This window comes from Curcuma longa, chromosome 11 (genome assembly GCF_044706935.1).
Source record: "Curcuma longa cultivar G26 ecotype Majalengka, Jawa Barat chromosome 11, ITB_CL_G26_1.1, whole genome shotgun sequence".
Taxonomy (NCBI): Eukaryota; Viridiplantae; Streptophyta; class Magnoliopsida; order Zingiberales; family Zingiberaceae; genus Curcuma; species Curcuma longa.
The window spans coordinates 4,493,144-4,516,145 of NC_133871.1; the positions used below are offsets into that span (position 1 = coordinate 4,493,144).

Sequence of the window (23,002 nt, forward strand, 5' to 3'; positions counted from 1 at the left end):
TTCTTGCATTATTTTCCCTTATTTTTATTAATATTTTTAGAAAAATAAAAATAAAAAAGGAAAAGGAAAAGAATATATTTATCATTAATATTTGGATAGTATTCACGTTTATATATTTAAAAGTTTCAAAAAGCCTGATGATATTTTTTCGTATTTTCAAATTATATTTTATGAAAATTAAAAAATTTAATGGACTAAACGACATCATAACGACTTGATTGGCCAGAGTAAATTTTTTTTTAACTTCAAAATTTTATAAAAAAAGTGTTTTTATTATTATTTATATTTTTATACATTGGAAAAATAAGATGAAAAGGAAAGTAATATATGTATCATTAAGTTTGGATACTATGCACCTTTAATAATATTAAAAGTTATATATATATATATTTCAAATTTTCAAAACATATTTTATGAAAAAAATTAAGAAATTCAAAACTAATAGATGAATTGATTGGCCAAATTAAAAAAATGAACTTGAAAATTAATTTTATAGGAGAATTTAGTAAATCACTTCCTTTGTTTTCCCTTTTTTCATCCTTAAACCTTTTTCCTTTCCTTTCTACATCTTCATATAAATGATCATTTATAAATTGTTTTGATGAATGCTATATCATCATAATTAGAAGTTATTGACATTGTCTTATTGGTTTAATCATTATATTTATTATAAAATTACTACAATACATTAATTACTTCACTTGCCAAATTGGACAATAATCCATCTCATCATCATTTGTAACCCCAATCACATTAAATAATTGACATTTAATGTGTATTAAAGAATGAGATGATTGGACCATAAACAATAGCTTTAGCATTAACCCCTAATACAAAATCAACATGGGCATACTCTTCCACATACTGAACCCTTAGCTTATCCACATCATGCATCTTGAGGTCATCTAAGAGTTGTAGAACATCATCGGTGTCGGAGAGCGCATCCCGACCGCCATAGCTAAGAAACAAAGGGAAATCCTTTGGAATGTTGGACATGTTGTAGGGTGGGGGATTCACCTGGCCATAGTGCTTCATGTTGGCCTCCTTGCTCCCGTAATTGTATTTGGTTATGACTCCATCTCTCACCACTGTCAACATGTGTTATAAGGATGCATTGAAGTAAGACCTTAAGAATTCAAGAACTTACTTTGAGCTAAATGAATGAAATTCTTTGTCGATGTTGGTTGCGGTTCATACTTCAAATAGTACTCCACGGCAGTGTGATTGAGGCAACAATTGTTCCCTATCATGCATTATCATACATAAGAAATGACACACTAATGTAATGGATATTTATATTCAAACAAAGAAGATTAAATATGTAATGAAATAATTACTCAAAAAGAAGGAATATATACCTGTAATTGCTGCCACTAAATCAAAGCAATCCACACCTGGTTGATCGCACAACTTATTAATGAAATCTGATACAATCTTCCTGTTTCCATCAATGCAAATTTTGCATTTAAATTAGAAGTATACTTTAAGAGAATCAACATATGGAATTGCTTAAACTCCTCTAATCACAAGTTTAAGAAATCATTACGATTTGAGATTAAATTCTGATATCCCAAGCCATTTAGTAACCTGCAGAAGGGGAAAAAAATCAATAAAACCTTCATTAAGTCCCTCTTTCACTTGCTTAAACAGAATTGTGATGCTTGGTCTAGTAATTTTATGGGATTGGAGAAGTAATTGGATACATACTTCTGCAACAAATGCTCTGGCTACGAGATTTCCCAGTGGAGTAGTGATGTGAGACAAGTAGGCGATTGGACTGAGAAGAGCTGCTGATTTCATCTTGTCTACAAGCTTCCCTTGTGACAAAGATGACAAAGCTATCAAAGTGCCCTGCACAGTTAAGGATTGCCATGTAATTAACTCCAAATATATATCTCCCTGTTTTTTTTACATCAAAATAATTAAATTATAATTAGTAGTTTCTGATTAATTAGTATATATGTAAATTAATTTTTACCAGAGAATGGCCAACATAATCGACCTTCTGGCCAGTTTGTTGGTATACAAAGTCCAAGTTGGCAGGTAGATCATAAGAGACCAGTTCATCCCAAGAAAAGGACCAAAATGCCTGTTAATTAATTAAATGATAATACAGTAATTAGACAACTAAACTAAGATGGTCGTGGGATTAGTAGTTTGGGAAATTAAATGAATGAATTAACCTGATCAGTTATGTTGAGAGAAATGTGAGTAGGGCTCCACGTTGTCCCTCTTGTGTTTGCAATCCACACATCAAATCCATTGTCTGCCAAGATGAAGGCTAATGACTCCTCTGGTGGATTCAGCACCCAACTCGACCCATCCTGCAGAAATTCAATTAATATACAAAATTAATTAATTAATTAATTAATTTTTATTTATTAGATAAGAAAAGAAATCAAAAAATATACATGTATATACCACGAGGATCCCATGCTGCAATAGCACTGGCTGCCTTTTCTTGCCATCTCCCTTGCTCTCACGTCCTTGTGGAATTCTTTGTAAGCCAAGAATGTATCCATCCTCTGTTTGAACCTTCCATGACACATCAATTCACATGAACACACATACCAATTTTATTTAGTTTGGGGAAATGGAAGACACACGCACACAAACAGATATATCTCCACACCTTGTACTCTTGGCACTTGTAGCCCTGAGGAATCACTACCAACTCGCATAGCCCATCGCCGGTCACCCCTCCCGACCGCCGACCCCTTCCATTTAAGCTCCGCGCTCCGACAAGCACTTGTGGTGGGACAATGACAAGGAAGAGGAAGAGGAGGAAGAAGGAGAGAAAAGAGCAAGTGGTGTGTGAAGAAGCCATGTACATGTTTGAGAACAAAGCACACACATATATAGTAGTGTTGATGTGGAGGGAAGGGAAATTATGGCCCTTCCTTGTACATGATAATGAGATAACTGTTATCCAAAGCTCCTTAAAGTGTGGGCTCTCTTTGGTATGGCTTTTTGTGATTCTTTCCTCACTAGCAGAAGAAGAAAGTGGATTAATTGGCATTTCAGGTTTAATTGGAAGCTTTTTTTAATAGCAAGTATATATATATATATATATATATATATATATATATATATATTGGTGGTGTTGATTTTGCCACTGAGGAAGGGATCATAGAGGATAACGCTGAGAAAATAGCCTTATAGTTTCCTTAGCTGGCATGGAAGATAATTAATGCTGAGCAAGAAACTCGTTTAATGCGCATTTACTTGCCATTATTTTCAGATTTGTTAACTTTTAATATCGATCCTTTGACTAGTTTCAGTGCTGACGATATGATTTTGGTTGCGACTGCTTTGTATTGGCATGGAAATCAACTTCGTTTGGCTACGTACGCTAGCATTTGATTGAGACCATGAACCTTGGAGTACGTTGTCGTGCAATCTGTTATCTTACACACCTTATCCTTACATCTCGTATGCATCTACTTTGTCCCTAGGGTCATGGTGTCGTGGTAGGACATTCAGGTTGTCATCCAGACATCCGCAGTTTGATTCCCAGCTACGACGTATTTGCAAGAATTTTTCTCAAAATGAAGATCGCAATCAAAGGATGCTGGGCATCTGCGTTGGCCGCTGCGTACGCTTTCCGATTTATCCTGATGATCGGTGGGAAACTTCCGTGGTATCAGATCAGTTACCCCCAGGTAGGGGTGGCAATTTTCCCCGCGGGTTCGGGGCCCCGCGGGGAAAACCCGAAATGGGGATGGGTTTGGGGAGTTTTTTCGGGTATGAGTTCGGGTTCGGGGTTTTTTTCGGGTATGGGTTCGGGTTCGGGGCGGGTATGGGAATACTATCCCCATCCCTGAACCCGCCCCGATTCTTTAAAAAACACCTGTTGTTTCGGGTCGGGATTCGGGTTCGCGGATGGGGAATTTGTGGTGGAATTTATGGTCTCCAATGATCTTGAGGCTTGTTTCACAAAACACTTGTTGTTGTTTTCTGAGAGTCGGGGATGGGGGCGGGGATGGGGATTTAATCCCCGTGGGTTCGGGGATGGGGATTCCCCGAACCCACGGGTTCGGGGATGGGGTCGGGGATGGGGGCGGAGATGTAATTCGGGGGCGGGGATGGGAATGACAAACCCGCCCCCGCCCCGCCCCATTGCCACCCTTACCCCAGGGATTGAGACAATACGACTAACTAGGATTATCATTTTTCATATACATCTACTCTTATGCATCCAGTATCAATTTTTTTAAATTTTTTTTTATGAGTTAGGGTATAGTGTTTAGGGTATAATATTTAAGTTAAAAGAAATAAAAATTAAAAAATAACATTAGGTGCACATGAAATATACAAGATAATTAATAAGTTGAGCAACGTAGCATCCCTCTATAATCTAAATTAATTTTTGTTTGTTTTAAATTAATACAAATTTATGCGAAGATTATAAATTAATTGAATATTCTTAAGTAAATTTAGTGTTCAATTTAGTAATAATTTATTTATGTTCATTCAATACACACAAAAATAATTAAATGAATAAATTTAAAAAAGTTATTAAATTAAACGAATAAATTTCTGCAGTTGGTCACAACGGAGGAGGATAAATTAAACGAATAAACTTAAATATATATATGTTCAATTCATTAATGTTCATGAATCATGTTCTTAAATAATATTTCTAAAATATGTTTCTCAATAAATTTTTTATTAATATACTAAATAAATAAAGAAATTTTTAAAATGAATCATATTCAACTCATGTATATATATTAAACTTAATAATCAACCAAATAAATTAAAAATATAAAAATTTTAAATAATCAAATAAGTTAAATTTAAAATTTAATAATTTTTAAATAAATCAATTCATATTAAACTCGAATCAAATTTAAACTCATAAAAAAAATCAAATCAAATTTGAACACTCCTTTTATTTTATATGATGTAAGTTGCATCAGATAATAAATTCATCATGTGCTTGCATATCGAACAATCCTTTCAAGTGATGTAAGATCAATCAGATAATAAATTCATCATGTGCTTGCATATCGATTATGTAAGTCTCAGGTTGATTATCGTAGATTGTCAATTTATAAAATTAGTCATATAGAAACTGATCCAAACAAATCAATTTTTCTTATCAAAACATGAAAAGGCATCAAACTCCTTACGCGCAATAGTCCGACATCACATGACAAGTACATTCATCAAAAGCTTTTGCTTACTTTGCAACAAGTCTCCAAATCATAATCCAAGATTTTTCAAATTGTTCTCGAGTATCTTTAGATGAAGAACAATGATCCGACACCATATGAGAAATTGATAAGTCAGCATATATTTGATACTGTCCTCAGACGAATATATCAATCAAAATTTTTGTTTTACATTGATACCCCAATGAGGAGCAATGTACAATTATCGAATCCTATTTGACAAAAAAACAACTATAGGAAGCAATAGATTTGGGTTAGTGATCTGTACAAAGCACTCGGCGAAGCATTTCTCGGTCGTTAGCTCGTTCTTCACGAAGCGAAGCTGCACACGAAAACAAATAACAAAACTGAACTGAAGATGCTGCAATTTAACATAAAGGATGCTGAAGATGGAACATCATTGCTTACAATTTCACTAACAAGGATTGCTTCCCTAAGTTGCATGGATCGGCTCAAGCCCTCCGGGTTTTATTCAGGAGAAGTGAGATAATTTCCTCTGGTGTGTTCCATACTAAGACCTTGTCGGAATCTTGCCCGTAAACGATACTTTGTTCCTTGGGTTTGAGAAAGAGTAACTTTAGGTAATCTAATGGCGAAAGCATCATCTATTTCCTTTGAGCTCCATCAGCTGGTGATTGTGTATTCTGTGGCTCTTTCTTTGAGTTGGTGACCTTCCCCTTTTCAACTTCAGCCTCTTTCTGTGCCTTTTTCTTCTCCAACTCCAGTTGTTTGTAGTTATCTTCATGGGCATGCAAGAACAATTTAACAAAGTCGAAAAGCGTCGAGACAGCTGCATTAAAACCGAATAGGTTATAGGAGAATTTGCACACGAGGTAAGGTAGTCATGATGAACTCAAATCAGTAATGTAGTCAACCAATCTCAGTATGGTAAAATGATACATTGCAGACAAACAAACATGTAGATGCAAGGGGGAAACAACATCGCACGACCAAACAAGCATCGCATTCCGGATAGAAACACCACGTGGAAACTATATAATGTTAAAGAAGTAAAGGAATCATCTATAATAGAAACGCTGAATGGAAAACTAAATAATAATTGAAACGTCATTGCAAACTTGAGTTACCCAACCAGTGATTGCTTAGCTGGGACTGTCTTTACCTTGCTCAAATGGACACCGGGCAGGATCTTCTCCAAAGTAAAGAGCTAATGCATCGGCATTCCTGCCCTGTAAAGGTTCAAAAAACATAAATCTTCACAGATTGTAAAAGCATCAAAAGCAGTGTCGACGAGCATACCACACTGGAATATAGAGAAGTTAGGGATCTAACTTCTGCTTCAGCACCAACCAGAAACCCCTTCAGTGTCTGATAAACATGTTGGGTAAGAAAGGTTGAAAAATTCAAAAGAATACAAGATAAAATATTCTCCAGAGTTCCATGTTGATGCCAAAAGTGATCGCACTGAAAAACAATTATGAATTTGATGAAATTTCTTTTTTCTTAAGGTATTTAATCAGGTACACTTGGTATTTGTCCCATGCTGGTGCTTCTGATAGCTGGTTAAGTATGGTAATTGGTAATTGCAGGTAATGATAAAATTGTAGGAAAAAGCTTGCTATTTTATTCACTTAATTCATGTACAAGTTACAAGGGTGCTTCTGCTAGCTAATTAAATTTGGTAATTCTTAACTGCAAGTAATGATAAAATTGTAGGAAAAAGAAAAAGTTTGCTATTTTATTCACTTAATTCATGTACAACTTATGGGGGTTGATCCATATTATATGGTCATGTACCCACAAAAGAAATAAATAGATAAAGAAATGTTATTTAAAAAATGGAGCAATAAAGGGAGAGAAATAAGAGAGATTCAACAGAGATATTCCAAAGAACATTCTAAGAGATATAGCCGGAAAATTTTCCAACAATATAGCAGGAAATATTTCCAGCATTATGGTAAGACAATATTCTAGGTTTTCCAACAAATTGCATGTGTAAACTTGCATGGCTTAGTTGGTTTGGAATATAGTTTTATGGTCACAAAGTAATTCATCATGAATTTGTTAGATTTAGTTGTGAAATAAAACCCATCCCTTTCATCTTTAGCTGGTGGACAAAATTGTGCATTATTTTCCACAAGAAACTGAAACTTAAGACCCAAATGGGTAATTGGAGCTGCCAGAATATCACAAATGCATAGAAGTTATACAAGACGGTAATATCACCTGACAAAAAACTTGTGAAACAGGACCATCATTTTCAGATGCTGTTAATTCTTGTTCAACCTTCTCAAGGCCTTTGTTGATTGCTTGCATTTCCTCTGCCAAAATTTTCAACTGCATCTGTAAATGAATAGTTGTGGAAATGAGTTGGTTTTTTATGCATCAAAACAACTTCAAAGTCCAATATTCTTATGTACCTTTGATGCAGCTTCCAAGCTAACAAGACTTTTAGGAAAATCAAGAAGTTCAGGTAGCTTTTCTGCAAGAACCTGCAGTGGTACAGGTAAGGAATGAATGGGTTATAAGATAAACAAGATAGAAAAATACTCCGAATATCTAAAAATGTATTCTGAATAATTTAGTTTTCTATATTCTGCAATTCCATAAAGAGAAACTAAACAAAGAAACAACTAGGAACTAATTGGTGTATGCTCCAATCATTTGCTCACTTCCATAACACAATCACAAAAAGCAGATACATATTCAATTTTATCAGAGAAAAGGACCAGACAGAAGTAATTTGGAAAAAAAAATTGTATGAAAATGAATTACCATATCATTTTTGGTTAACATTAAGCTACAGATATTTAAGTTTGATTTTCCACCCAAAGTTGATCTTGTTGTGAGGATACTGGCAAAACTGAGTTGCCAATGAAAGTTCAAGCTAGAAGTAGCTTACATATGTAAAAAAAAAATGTATATTTACTGCAACATTCAGGGATCAAACTAAAGCCCATCTGACTTGTATTGGTAACTTGAACTTTATAACTGTAATTTCTTGATGATTAATCAAACAGTTTGTTCCAACAGTATGAAACTATCAGGCATTTAACCATTTTGTTTTCTCTTGTAAATGAGAAAAAAAATACTTGAATCACAACTATACAGTACCTTGCACAGATAATGCATGAGGGTCATCTTATTGTTACGCGCACGTGTATCTGAGAGTTTAAGAAGGCTATCCAACCTGAATCCAACAGCAGAACCTGCAAAAGAAAATAAACATATTCAGTAAATAAATGGCGGACTACCTATTAATCTAGATAAACTGAAAGCATGAAACAATGTAATATATGGCTGCAAACTTCAATTTCATTTATGCAAAGGTATATTACTTCTCCATGCTGCAGAAAGTTCACTTTATCTATACAATAACTACAACTAATTTATCTATACAAGCTTTACTTCATTGCAGATAAGACTCTGATGATGCTAATAGTAGATGATAGAAACTTAAGCAAGCTGCCACCAGTTTGTACCTAATTATTGACAGATTAAAAAAATTTGAAACAGAACTCTTATGTGCATACATAGGTTCCACAAAGATCAAACTAAATTTATACTCCGTTGCCACATGTTTCAACCTTGAGATTTTTATTCTGGATAGTTAGAGAATACTTAGTTGTCCAAGACAAGTTTTAAGTCTCGTATTTGTCAGGGATTCAATGCCCTGCCAGAACAAGATGGCTCCAGTATTGCACAGGGTGTAAGGTGGTGCTTACCAGCACAACCAAGAGAACAGTGACATTCCATGAAGGGGAAGATCGGGAATGAAACCAACACCTAAGAAGAAGGAGGAGAACCAAAGAAGAGGGAGATTTGCACAACTTCTCGCTGCAGCCTCAATTCATTCTTCCCGGGTGATTCCTCTGTTTCAAAGTCATCTTAGTGTCAATCTTCTGTCAGAATAGTCATGGACAATATGGAAGGGTTTTAGTTCTTGCTCCTTAAATTAGATTGTGGCCCTTCATTGTCTAGCAGAAAATTTATCAATTCATTCCTTACGAAGATCAACTTTTGTATACATAGAATGTAAGATTCCAACACAGCTGGAAAGATCTATGCTGAAGAGATACTGGGGGGGGGGCGGGGAAAAATAGAGCAAAAGACAGTTTCTAGTTATCAAATCTCAGGGAAAGAAATACAAGTCAACTGAGATGGGGGAAGGAGTGAAAGTTGTAATTGGGTAATTGACTGTATAGGCAGCCAAGGATGCATGCACAACCTTCTTCATCTTTTACTGGCTTAAACTCTTCTCAGAATAGAAGCAAGAAACTGCTCTAAATGAAACTAAGAGAAATAAATACCATATATTAACATACATTGTAATTTAGCTCAGTTGCATGCAAGGTCAAGGTTGCATGGTGATAATCTTGGACTTAGATAAATTGGATGTAAACTTATAAATAAAAACAGCATATCCCTCTAAATATTTATTTAGACAGTGACCCAACACATTCTGATTGTTACTAGTGTAATAAGATTACAGAAATTTAGGAAGAGCCATGCTTGTGTAATTTTGACTCACCCCTAGCAGTTCCCTGGTTTAATGCATTTCCTAAAGAAAGAATTGTCTGCATGATTCTTTTCAATTTAACTGAACCTCTGATCTGAGAATGAAAGTAACCAATGGTAAGCAACAGACTATTATAGCCAACAAGGTTAGACTCCCTGGATATGCAAACTGAAAACTAATAGAAGTAAAAGGGCACTTACCTCTTCTGAAGCAGTCTTAACAATGTTCAGGTTACCTTTGAGGTCAGCAACCTAGAAGAAATATAACAAAAGTAATTCCAATCTTCTCAGGTTACATGAAAAGAAAGCAGGAGACTGCCAACCTGGGAACGAAACTGGATTTTGAATGCAAAGACTCTTAACTTGGATTCCACCCGAGGGACTTTCATGAGCTCCAAGAAATACTGCTTAAAGTCAAGAAGATAAGCATGAATACATATAGAAAACTGGTTTAGAAGCAAGTTGAAAACAAACTGACTATAACTAGTTTGTTTGAGTTAATGAACATGGCTTTAATTTAGCGTCAGAGATATGGAACAGAGCAATATATAACTAATCTTTTAAGAAATTTCAAACGACCAACAAATCTCCTAATTCTCCTCTCATTTCAATATTATAAATATAGATTTTTTTATTCATTTGAATATTGTATAGCATTTATCCTTGTCTATAACAGAAGAGGGTACATTGAAAAAATAAATGTAACTCAACTTTATAGACTAAATGGATCACTCTTGAGTCTATGCAAGAAATTGGCTTTTATCAATTGTTCCTCTTTTTTGGTTATTAAAAACCAAAACCCTTCAATGGGGATTTGTAACTCAACAATGGTGCTTTTCAACTCAAAAACACTGCTACACGACAAGGAAGCATCTAAGCTTTTTTTTTTCTTTGCCAAAATCAAATTATAACAAAGCTTCCTAGGAGTCTTGAATATTCCATTGTTTTTTAGTTGAAAATAGCCACTTTTGAGTTTAAAATGTCTACAAAATTTCATTTCAACAACAACAATAATAATAAATTAATATTAATTATTTGTATAAACAAATTAATAAAAAATAATAAAAGTATCACTTTTCATAAAATTTATTTATTTATTTAGGATTTTTTTAAATTAAATTGGACCCTAGAACTTAGCCCTGCAATCTAGGCCTAGGTCAACATAAAAAGAGGCTTGAGGCATACAGGTAGGGGTGTAAACGAGCCAAGCTGCTCACGAGCTATTCGGGTCTCTATTCGGAAAAAAAATCGTTCAAGTTCGTTTGATTAAATTAACGAGCCGAGCTCAAGTGTGATTTTGAGCTCGAAAACATCATCGAGCCAAGCTCGAACTTAACAGTATTTAATTCGTGAGCTCGCGAATATGTTCATTTAGAGGCTCGCAAACGTATTCATTAAGAAGCTCACAAACATGTTCATTAAAAGACTCATTTATATATTACATGAATTATAAATATTATATGTTATCGAGCTGAGTTCGAACTAAGTTTGTTTAATTTTTAAACGAGTTATTTTCGAACCGAGCTCAAGTCATTCGCAAACTATTTAATTTCATTATGAACAGAGCTCGAGCTTAAGAATTAAAACTCGAATCGAACTCAAATCAAGCTTGAGCTTAGGGAATATGAATCGAGCTCAAGCTTGAGCCTCTGGTTCGTTTACACCCCTACACACGGGCATAGGATTAAAATAGACGAGAAGATTGGATGAATGGGTTGTGCCAAGCACGAGTTATTTTCCCATGTTAGGTTGTGTTAGGCCTAGCCCGACACCAAAAGAAAAATAGCCCAACGGGCTTCACTCAAGTGCAAGCCCTGCACCCAAGCAATGACCTGCTTACACCTCTAGCCAAAATATGTAATTTTGAATAAAAACTCATTAACAAAGACTTTATTAGAGTCTCAAGTCAATTTTTTGACATTTGAGTTGAAAATAACCATAAAAAAAATGTTGCAAAAGCATTTCATTACTCCAAACAAGTCATGTTAAAAAAAACAAGGCATATTAGAGGCTTCCTAAGAGTCACAATTAGAGTGTTCTAGTGTTCTTTTGTTGGAAAAAGAACAATTTTGATCTCAAAGTGACAATCAAAGTATTTTTGAAATAACACGAGACAAGTCATTGTGGCAAAAAAATCATAGTTTCTTGCAAGTCTCAAGTAGTGTGTTCTAGTGTTTTCGAGTTGAAAAGGCCCATTTTGACATAAAAAAGATATTTTTACCAAAATAAATCATTTGGCTAAAAATGTTATGTTAGGTAGAACATTCTAGTATCCTTGTGGTCCCATCTAGTATCCTTGGTGCTCTCAACCTGTTTCAACCCAAGAAATTTTTTTTAGTATAGCTCTTATTATCACAAATCCTCTAGTACTTTCAAAATGTTTAAGTTAAGGCCATAAAAAAATTAGAAAAAACAAAATTTTAACTTCTTGAAACAAGAGATATTTGGGATAAGTTAAAAGAGGTGCCTAATTTGGGCAAAGACAATGTAGGATGCACCTTTTAAGAAACTGAAAATTTTGGTGCGCCCTATGGGAACTCAAATGAGCTACCACACAACAAGAAGTGAAGCAGTGGTAGGAGTTCAATAGGTGAGTTGCTGAGAATGAGAAACTAAGGCAATATTTTTAGATCATCATAGCCATCACCATCAAAATATGAGTCAGTTACATAGAACTTACCCCTTCATTAAGCTTTGCAAGGTTGTACCATTAATAATATTCAAGATCAATTAAATCAGTTATATTATATTAATTGGAATTCTTTATGGTCTTCCTCAACCCCTTATGCATTCCAATCTAATTGTTTCAAGTCATCCAAGTATGAAATTTTTTTGCATTGAAGTGAATGTTACCTAATTATTCAATAGACCATGTGAAACTAGGATAGGACATTATTGTAGTCTAATAGCACCGTCAAGCCCCTCCTCCCAAACTGTTAAGACAATTTTTAGAAGAGATGATTTTCAAGTGTTTAACAATTTTGAGAAGAGACCCAAGTGAACAAGGCAGTGACAATGGGGTCTCTGTCTCATTTAAACACCAAGTGTTGTATGACACACTGGCTTGTACAGGTCCAACAGAGAATCAAGATTTAAAATGTTAAATAAAACTACTACTTTGATGAAAATATATATTCCAAGTTCCACAATAAATTAGACTGCCATAAAGCAACAAATGAGCACACTTACCTGCTCACATTTTCCTAAATTTTCTCTGTCTCCGTTGTATGCCTGAAGATTATAGGATGAAAACTAATTAGGAGAACTTGCAACATAAGAGAATAAGACATCAAAAATAGAAAGATTGAAGAATAATAGAGAAAGACCAAAAAACAAAACAAAACAAAACCATCAAAAGGAGAGAGGGAAAAAACCCACCTTGAGTAGTTCCATTTCCTCCTTTGTAGGGCAAAACTTTATAAGGTTCTCAATCTGATCAATATCTAAGATTGAATCATCAAGGGCAAGTACTGAACTCTGTAAAAAAGCCACAAAATAGCCAGTGGGACTTAATAAACAGTACAAAAAATAAGGAAAAATTCAAAGCCAACTTCATGCCTCAAAATGATTCTAAGGTCTAAACTAAATCATCAGATGATCAGAAGCACATTTCAAAATATACCCAGTTAAAAGAATTAATCTGTCTTATATAAACAATTAGTAGGTGACTTATGAAAAGAAAAAACCCAATATACAAACCGACACCATTATACAAAAATGATAACTCAACATAAGAAATGTTGTAAAAGGTAAGCTTCATGTTTCTAATAATCATCAATGTAGAAATAAACCATCCATCAACTACTTACCATTAAATCATTCAATGGCATCTTAACCTTAGTAAGCATGATTTCACAATTGTTAGCCCGTCTAAGATCAATCTGCAAGAACAAGAGATTTGGATATATCAAAAGATGGTAAAGTAAGCATTGCAACATCTAAAGAACTTAAGTCTGTGTATCTATGAAAGTATGTCATAACAATAATCAAGTTAAAAAAGACAGAATTGTGCCTCAAAGATAGGTTGCCAAGTGTTACTCTCTTGCAGTATTAGCTATAATCACATATACAAAATATATATATATATATATCCTAACTGTTTGATATTGACTATAAGCATCTTATTATGTCATTGAAGGCATTGTAAGACTATGTCCATAATAATATTCAAATCCCTTTTTCAGTGTCACTCACACCCCTTGCACATATAACCATAACTGATTCTACTTATCTAATTAAAGAATTCCACATATCATCTTAATCTATTTACTCCAATTTTATTGTCAATTGGAGGCACACCTATTGGCTACTTGCTTTAGGATAGTACTTTTTTTCTTGTCATTCTCACACATTAAAATATTACTTCTAGAAACAAACCAATCCATCAATATAAATTTTATTTAAACTTTAGGCCCTCATCTAGATGTGGCCCATCCACAACAAACCTTCTTGTCCCTATGATCATTCACCATGTTCCCTACATCCTCCAGTGTCCAATCTTGCTCCTACTGCACTTAAGACCTCCAACATCCCCCATTCCCTCTGCAGCAGATCCAGGATCATTAATGGACTGAGGCAGAGGATCCTCTATGTCAACCTATAGAGTAATAATACTACAAAATGGGGAAATAAACTAAATGAACTCACTCAAATGTGAGTGGAGATTGCAGGAAAAAAGGTGGAAAAGGAAGAAGTGCAGTAAGTTAAACTTAGAGAGACACCAGTTCAAAGATCTATCGACCTTTCTTATTTTCTTAGCTTCCGTATAGATAGCCATCTCAAGTGGCAATAAACCACCATGCTATTGGCATGTTCACCTTTCAACCTTGGCTCTTATGATATGATCACAAAAACAATTCAATTTCCCTACCATCAGAACTACATAACTTATACACAAAGTATCAGTGTGAATAAACTGTAATTGAAACACTAAGAAAATGGAAGGTAACATACAAATTAGTGGGACGAATAAGTTATTATCTTCTCCATTGATTGGAATGAAGGCTTAACTGATGCACATTATCATTCTGAACTTAGGAAGCAAGGGCTTACCAGATGAACTTTGTCAGACTTTGGGCCAGTTGAACGGCCACTCTTGGAACCTGCACCCTGAATATTAGGACTTGGCACTGCTGTAGAAAAAAGACTCTCTAATTCAGACATATCAAATTCAGGTGCCCTGGCACAAAAACAGGTAGTATGAGATAAATTCTAAAAAGTGAAACCTTAACACAATAACAAAGGAACACCAAATACTTTGAAAATTCATCTGTATTTTGTGACTCGGCCCATAGGCTTCCTTGCACTGCTCTTGTTACTTTAACCCAATGCAATGGCTTCAAGTTCGACTTTTTTGATGAGGGCTGGTTAAACTGAAGGTTTCTGGAAGTTGGAGTTCGACTTGGGAGCTGTCCTTTCCCTCCTAACAAAGGACCATTCGTGCCACTAGGAGGTGGTGGAGGAGCATTCATGCCCCTGAGGGGTGGTGGTGGTGGAGGAGCATTCATGCTGCTAGGAGGTGGTGGAGGAGCATTCATGGCACTCGGTGGTGGCGGCGGCGGTGGCGGCGAAGCATTCATGCAAAGAGGGGGTGGTGGTGGAGGAGGAACATTCATACCACTAAGGGGTGGTGGAGGTATTGCCTCAGAGATAGTTCCCTTAGCTCCAGAAGAGTAAGGAACAGAAAGGCTCTTCAAGGAACTTGGAGGTACAAGAGATGGTACAAGTGGAGAAGGTAATGTTTTAGAAGAAGAACTGCCTGAATTATTTGATGAAATATGAGGCGGTGGAGGTGGAGGTGGAGGTGGAGGTGATGCTGATAATGCAACCCCTAAGACAGGTGGTGGAGGAGTTGGAGGAAAAGGAACATCAGGGGTATTAGCTCCTTTTCCTAATGGAGAAATGTTAGCTTTGGGAATTGGCAAGGTAACCAAGGGTGGTGGAGGGGGACTAGGTATTGACTTACTTGCCATGATGCCTACCTGCTGTGTAACTGATGAAGCAGTTGACTTTTCTAAGCCAGCAAAGGGAAGGGGCAATGAAGTGTCTTTTAAGGGAAGTGGAGGTGGAGGAATTGAAGTTAATTGAGTAGAATTTCTAAGATGAGAAGGTATGGCTGGTGATGGGGGCACCTCTGGGCTAGAGCCTTTAACAGACATAGATAGGATATCCACTGGAACCCGTTGTTTGTGAACTGTTGGAGCTTCAGTTTTGGTAGCACAAGAAGTATGAAGAACTGGTAGTGGAAGAGAAGGAGCAGGCGTAGATGAACTTACTCTTGATGGAGGTGGTTGACGAGGAGGAGAAACAGAAGTAGGAGTGCATGCAGTTACTTTTGGCGGCAGTGGTGGCGGCGGCGGTGGTGGTGAATGGGCTAATGAATGTGGTGGAGGGGTTAGTGAAAATACTCTAATTGGTGGTGATGTTGGTTGTGCTGGCAGCGGCAGCAGGGGCTGTGATGGTGGTGGGGGTGGGGGTGGGGGTGGGGGTGGGGGAGGAGTGATATGGGCAGGTTCTAGTGAAGCCTCTTTTGCTAAAGTTGGTAGTACTGGTGCTGACGATAAGCATTGTGGTGATGGTGAAGCTTCCTTTGTATAGCTCAGTGAAGTTGTTAATAGTTGTGCTGGTGATAGTTGCTGTGGTGACTTAGAGGGAATAGTGGATCCAGAAGCAGAATTCGTTGAGGTAATCTTCTTTGTGTTAGCTTCAGAGGTATCAGATGCAGCATGGTCATCCAGCAGAGTTATAATTCCACGAGGTGAGAAAGCACTGTGATACCTTGAAGCAGTTGGATGACAGATGGGACTAGAATTAGAAGAAAAGGCAGCAGTTGATTGACATACAGGAATTCGTTGTGATATTAGAGATGGAAGTTTTGCCAGAGCCTGTAGACCATGCAATTCAGCATTGTTCTCTGAATTTGAATCAGAAATTTTGTGGAGTGGAACAGAATGCATTTTAGAGGGAGGGAGAAATGCTTTCTTTTTTCTGTCACTATTTTCACTAGATATGGCTTCCTCAAGCAGTATGTCTGAACTTAATTCTGCTAGAAAAGCATCAGCTTCAGATTTCAATGGAGAACCTGAATCCAACTTCTCTTGCAAAGACTTAGAGGAAGCAACCTGCTGAAGGACTTTCATGGCAGTATCTGGGTTTGTTTCTAGCCAATCTAAATTGTTGAACATTTCTTTCACTTTATCGAATGCTTCGATTGGAAGGCCCTCCTTTTCATCAACATTTATCAATTCCAATGATGCCATTGAATTAGGTGAATCCATCTCTGAAAGAAGAATCTTCTCGCAAAGAAAAAGGACAAAAAAAAGAGATCATTGCAAGTATAAATTTATATAACTCATAAAATGATAGGATGGGAAACAGACCTCAACTCTGAAATTCTTTGGAAATCGATCTTTGGCATCCCATAAGATATCTATCGCATCGCGATCTAGCATCAAAATGTTAGACCTGATAAAAGCTGTATTGAACATCACTCTGAACATCATCTCCTCGCGTTGTAGGTCCTCCTCCAAACTGATGCACTCAAGCACAACGTCCCCTTGAATATGGCAATGGATATCAATTTTAACAAGTTCACAATCTTCCTGTGTAAGCAGAAATAAGTAGAATGTTGAAAAAGAAAATATTCGAGAAGCAGTAAAAAGTATTCAAATGCATTAATGCACATGCATGTAACTCTTTTCAACTAAATCTTCAGATTATAGAAGGTCCCATCTGAGAACAACAGCTTCTTTTACGGATAGCAAAGTGAGCTAGAGAACATCATGCAAATTATTTCACTTGGCATTTAATTAATATTACAGATCATGCAATACCACAAACAGTTGCTGATATTGAAACAAAAAGGTTCTAAGACCTTAATAATATACACCTCAGCTTTTAAAAAATATGAACTCATTAAAGTAGACTGAAATTACCTGTTTGTAGAAACGAACTAACTTGCTCTTCTTAGGCATTGAGAATAGAACTTTTGGAGTTCTATCAGTTGCAAAAAAAGGATCCTGCCCATAAATTCGAAACAATGGTCTGCATCCACCAGTTCCATCAAAGTCAGGAATAAACCGGAGAATTACACAGTCCAAAGTAAGCGCCCTATCAAGAGGAGGCCATTCTGAGCCAACATTTCTTCTCGAGACATAATGCAAGTATCTAAGTTGGGAAGGCAGTGGATTCAGTGGTGATAGCAACTGCAAAAGCTCACGAGGGGCTTGCTTGTAAATCATATCTAATGTCCTCTGTTCTCCTGCATATTGTTTGTGATAAACTAGAAGAGCTGCTAACATAAAAGCTAGAACTGGCCAACCACCTCGCTCACAATGCATCAATAAGATATTTTGTTGACCCAATGAGAGCCAACTTTCACTTGACCTTAAGAAATGGTGAACCTTAAGAAATGGTGAATCATTTCCATTGTGAGCAGTGGGCATCCTTCATATTGTCGTGGATAATCCATCACAGTCATGTCATATTCTGACAAAATACTAGAAATCTGGCTTTGACTCACTCCCTCCCGGAAGTTAAATACCATGACAGAGGCATCAGGGAAATGTTCCCGTAGCTGTGCCACAATGCTTCCAACGTAGACCTTATATTCATCTTCCTCCGATACATCAGTTGTGAAGCAACAATCAAACACTGCAAACGTTAAACAGAACTAATTTCTTCCAAATAAATTTTTTTTAAAAAAATGGCTAGTCCATTTTGAGGTGTGATTCACATGCATCATGGTTTTTTTATTCCGAAATAAGAGTCTGTTGTCTAGGGTTATAAGTTCAAACAAAAATCCACATGTGTCATCCAAAACGATATAGCGAATGGTGATGTTGACAAAACAAAGGCTTTGGTTGGATTTGGGGATAACTATTCCAATCAAAATTAAACAAAATTTCTACAAATGGGCAGGTAAGATTTCTTTCTATCAGTGCATTTTGATTTTATTAGTTTGAATGTTATTAGTGATATTGCCCTGCATAGAGCATTACAGTTGCCTCCACTAGTAGAGGATAAGATTCATGTGCATAATAATAATAATAATAATAATAATAATAATAACAATAACTTGATATTGATGACGATGATGGGTAGGCATTTAGATTTTTAGAGCCAACAGATGCATTTATCAATAAGAATACTTCAAATGCACTTGTACTATTATCAAGTTAGCGAAAGAGAGCTTCACCAGAAGATCAAACAAGAAATGACCAATTACAGATTGGAAAGAGATCTAATATCTAGAAACGAAAACCAAATCACTGGTAAATCATAAAAATTGGTATCAGAAGATAGATTTATTCCGTTTTTCTATATAAAACGAAAGCAGGTTTCAACGAAGCGGAATCATACCATAGACTCTCTCAGATATCTCCAGCAGTCCATCTGGTGGCTTGCGGTAAAAGAACTTCCTAAAAAGCGCCATCGTAGAGATCCAGCCGATTCAAACGAACACCACAATGCCGCCACCCAAGCAAGCAATTTCAACAACCCTAGGAAAAATGGTCGTGCCCAGGTCAGATTTCTGGGCAGAAGAGGAAAACGAACGACCTTCCAAAACTTGTTTTTGCGGCAGACCGAGTGTGGATTCCGGAGGAAAACATGGATTTTGCTGCAACTTCAAGAAATCGCATGCGCTTTTTCACCTGCCCGATTACTTTAATAGCTCCTCACACTGGGAGCGAGCGAAAACCGAAGGAAGACGAACTTTTGCAAGCAATCAGCATCCCAAAATGACATTTTTAAGGCAAAAAAATGCATTCCTGGATTGAAAAGGACAGAGACGAGTGGAAGATCTGAGATTCGACGAACCGCAATGCTCTTCTGCGTCGCCTCGAGGGTGACGTGGTACGTCGTTGTGCTACCTCGCCATGCTATTGATACTTATACGCCCTAATTTGATTTGATGAGTCCACCCGTTTAATATAATGGACGTTATGTCTAACAGAATGTACAATATTCCTCCTTATACTATTTGAAAATCATATCTTTCATATTTATCATTATAAATTGTAATATTTCACACATTAGTATTCTAAAATATTAAGTAAATATTTATTAAAAATAATGTGATTAAATTCACGTCATGTCGATCAAATTTAAATGTTCCAATCGTAAGAAAAAGGTTTACTTGGTAAAAAGTAGATAATAATATTTTGTTAAATAATTTACAAGAAGAAATAGGGAGTATGATTAGTGGATTTTTTTTTAATATAGTCACAATCTAATTAATTTTATTGGTGATGGATTTAGTCCCAAAATAATTTTCCATCGAACAAACTAATGTCATTAATTTTTTAAACTTTCTATTTAAAAAGTTTATAAAAAGTTCATCTTTTTTACCATCACACCGTAATCCGAGAATATAATTTTATTTCAATACTTTTTAAACTTCTTTTTCGATATCATTCCTATAGTTTCATCATTTTAAATTCACACTCATTTATAATTTATTATCATGATTTACTTCCCTATAGATTAATAGATTAGAAACCGCAAGATAATACGTTAATCTTCATGTTTATGGAATGCATAGTCTAACCATGTCGAGACTAGAGTTGGAGCACAATCTGAGCACAAAACGATGATATAATATCACTTAAGCAAAATTGAGATTTGAGTTGGATTCTATCTCTTTAAGATGAATTTGTCTCACACGGTGTTCACAGGTTATGACAATCGTCTTCCAAAATATACCGATTTTATTTTACAATAATAGTACTACAAATCGCAAGACTTTCGAACCAAAGAAACTTTTCAAACTCTCCAAATGTAAATATGAAATACAATACTTGCTCTATTTTAAAATGAATAATAAAATAAAAAATTGTGAAGGATCTTATTATTTATACTTTGTGAATGGATAGAAGAACCTCTTTGTTCAATTAAATCTCATCCATTCAATTTAAAATAGATGATCCAGATCGCATTTCTTCTCAAATAATATAATGTATCTTGTTATAAAGGAATATAATATCTTTTCACTTGAATTTATCTGATTCATCTATTTTAAAATTAACCGTTTAGATCAAGCACATTATCTTAGTTTGGATGCATCTGAGTTTTTTATTTTAAATTTAATGAATAATATTCCAGATTAATTTTCTAATAGAATTCGCACTCATTTATAATTTATTATTGTGATTTACTTTTCTATAGTATAATGGATTAGAAAAGGTAAAAAAATGATAAATCTCAGTTAGTCTTATTGATTATTTTTGAAGGTGATCGGTTCGGTCCAACAGAAATTTTCCACTGACCATCAGGTAAATCGGGAAGTGCACGCAACTGCCAGCCCAGACGACAGCATCCTTTGATTGCGCTCCTTATTTGAAGTAAAATTTTTACAAATAAGTTGTAGCTGTGAATTTAGAACATGCAGATGTCTAAGTGACAACTATATCCTACCATGGTACTGTGCCCCCAGGACGGATTAGAAACGGTAAGAATCTTGATGCTCATGTAAGGCATAGTCTAATCATGTCAATTGAAGGAATCCAGTACAGTACATGCCCAAAACAAACACAAAAGGAAAGAACCAACCAAGGGATCATACAGGAGAAGGAGGAGGGCCTTTGGCCTCACCGTCTCCATTTTCACAACTCCGAGCTGCAGTCTCATCCATGTTCATGGCCGCTTGGCATCCAGGCAGCGCGCCGGCCAGATGCTCGCTTGCTGGGCCGCCATTAATATTTTGCCATGCTTCCTCAGTCAAGCAACAATCGAGCTCAGGGAAATCGATTTCAAAGTCGAACGAATCTTCTCCGTCTGCCATTTGCTGTGGCTTATTCCCCTGCAACCAACTGAGACCATCAGGAACAGAGCTGCCACCGAGCAAACCACTCGCTTGCTGCTGTAGCTCCCCCAGCTGATCGAGCGGCGCCGTCGGCACTGATCCGCGGAGCGAATTTGGGCGGCAGAAATTATTCCTTGCGAATCCGAAGCTCTGGTAGCTCCCAAAACGGCCCGGCCTGTGGCCGAGCGCAGCTTCGCCGGAGAGCATATGAACTCTGGCGATCGGCGGGAGTATCCGCATCCGTCCCACTGCATGGTAGCGCCTGAAAACATCCAGCGAGTCGTTCTTCATCTGCGATAGATTCCCGAACGACAAGCCGGGATTCGCGGTAGAACGGTTCGTCGGCGCCTTGAGTCTCCTCACGTACTGCCGGTACTTCTGCAGACGAAGATCGAAGTCATAATTAACACGCTGCAAAAGGTGCAAAGATCGATCGAGCTAGCGTGCCTGTAAATGGCTGGCGACTTTCTCCCTCGTCAGGTTCTCGACGTTCATGAGATCGAGTATCTTCTTCGGCACAGCCTCTGCATCGGAATCGTGAATTTCTTCCAAAAAAAAAAGAAAAAAAGAAATGAAGCAGGGGCGGCGCGCGCTTACTGTCGATGCCGAGTTCGTTGATGGCGGCGAGGAATTTCTGGTGCAGTTCCAGAGTCCAACTGATCCTGGGCCTCTTGCCGCCGCGCGAATCGCCGAATTCCGGAAAATTTCCTTCGACGGCGTTTTCGTCGCCGTAGCTGCCTTCGGAATCCACGAGCACGTTTTCTTCGAAAACCTGGGGATCGTCATCGACGTTCAGTTTCCCGTCGACGAGCTTCTTCCTGAGCACGTGTTGCCATACGTTCCTCAGTTCTTGCATCCGCACAGGCTTCAGCAAGTACTGACAAGCTCCATGAACCACCGCCTTCGCCACCGTCTGCCTTGCTCCGTCTACCGACGATACTGCAATCGCCGGCCGAGGAACGTAAACAGGAAGATCAGAAAGAAGATAAAAATAAAATTAAAAAAATAATAATTACTGATGACTGGAATGCCAAATTCTTGAGTTATGATCTCGAGGAGCATGAATCCGTCCATGTCCGCCATGTGGATGTCAGTGATGACCAGATCAAACTCGTGGATGTTCTCCCTCAACATCCTCAGGCCGCTGCTCGCCTGAGTAGTCGCCACGACTGGAGAAGCCATGCAGAAGATTAAGATTAATCATTTTTAATCGGAAAAAATATATCTTAAATGAGAAAATTAAAAATAGGTAAACACCATGGTATTGGCATCGGATTAGGAGATTCTCTAGCAACTTGAGGCAGATGGGATCGTTGTCGATGGCGAGAACTCGAATGCCTATGGGGAACTCATCGGCGGTCGCCATGGAAGCACAAGAAATCTTTGAAAGAACAGAAAGAACGAGAGGAAGTGCTTGAAGAGGAGGTGGATTGGAAGGGAGAATAATTTATAACGTAGGCCAAAGCAATCAATCTCAAGATTTTGTTTCTGGAATAAACAACATTCTTTGCTGAATTAATTTTAGGGAAGTTATTGTTGGTGC

At 36.8% G+C, this 23,002-nt stretch overlaps 3 protein-coding genes across 3 annotated transcripts; all 3 read right to left on the reverse strand.

The window, feature by feature from the left end:
- Nucleotides 1–768: 768 nt before the first annotated feature.
- LOC141842306 (triacylglycerol lipase 2) lies at nt 769–2,833 on the reverse strand. The gene is made up of 9 exons (XM_074730515.1): nt 2,633–2,833; nt 2,422–2,535; nt 2,184–2,324; nt 1,979–2,089; nt 1,708–1,851; nt 1,547–1,587; nt 1,359–1,438; nt 1,148–1,243; nt 769–1,088 (listed from the first exon to the last, which is right to left on the reverse strand). The coding sequence occupies exons 1-9, from the start codon at nt 2,831–2,833 to the stop codon at nt 769–771; spliced, it is 1,248 nt and encodes a 415-aa protein (XP_074586616.1).
- A 2,733-nt stretch (nt 2,834–5,566) lies between these two features.
- On the reverse strand, nt 5,567–19,496 carry LOC141838233 (formin-like protein 18). The gene is given in 19 exon segments (XM_074725649.1): nt 5,567–5,967; nt 6,301–6,367; nt 6,438–6,506; nt 7,365–7,481; nt 7,559–7,630; nt 8,253–8,347; nt 9,670–9,751; nt 9,858–9,908; nt 9,980–10,060; nt 12,846–12,887; nt 13,035–13,133; nt 13,466–13,537; nt 14,709–14,835; nt 14,913–15,119; nt 15,294–16,948; nt 17,036–17,257; nt 17,591–18,055; nt 18,058–18,308; nt 19,017–19,496. Coding segments are annotated over 19 exon segments (4,032 nt in total). The 5' UTR covers nt 19,090–19,496; the 3' UTR covers nt 5,567–5,782.
- Nucleotides 19,497–21,213: 1,717 nt separating this feature from the next.
- On the reverse strand, nt 21,214–22,825 carry LOC141836986 (two-component response regulator ORR24-like). Its single transcript, XM_074724475.1, has 5 exons — nt 22,717–22,825; nt 22,476–22,628; nt 22,057–22,398; nt 21,907–21,983; nt 21,214–21,837 (listed from the first exon to the last, which is right to left on the reverse strand). The coding sequence occupies exons 1-5, from the start codon at nt 22,823–22,825 to the stop codon at nt 21,214–21,216; spliced, it is 1,305 nt and encodes a 434-aa protein (XP_074580576.1).
- Between the last annotated feature and the right edge of the window lie 177 nt (nt 22,826–23,002).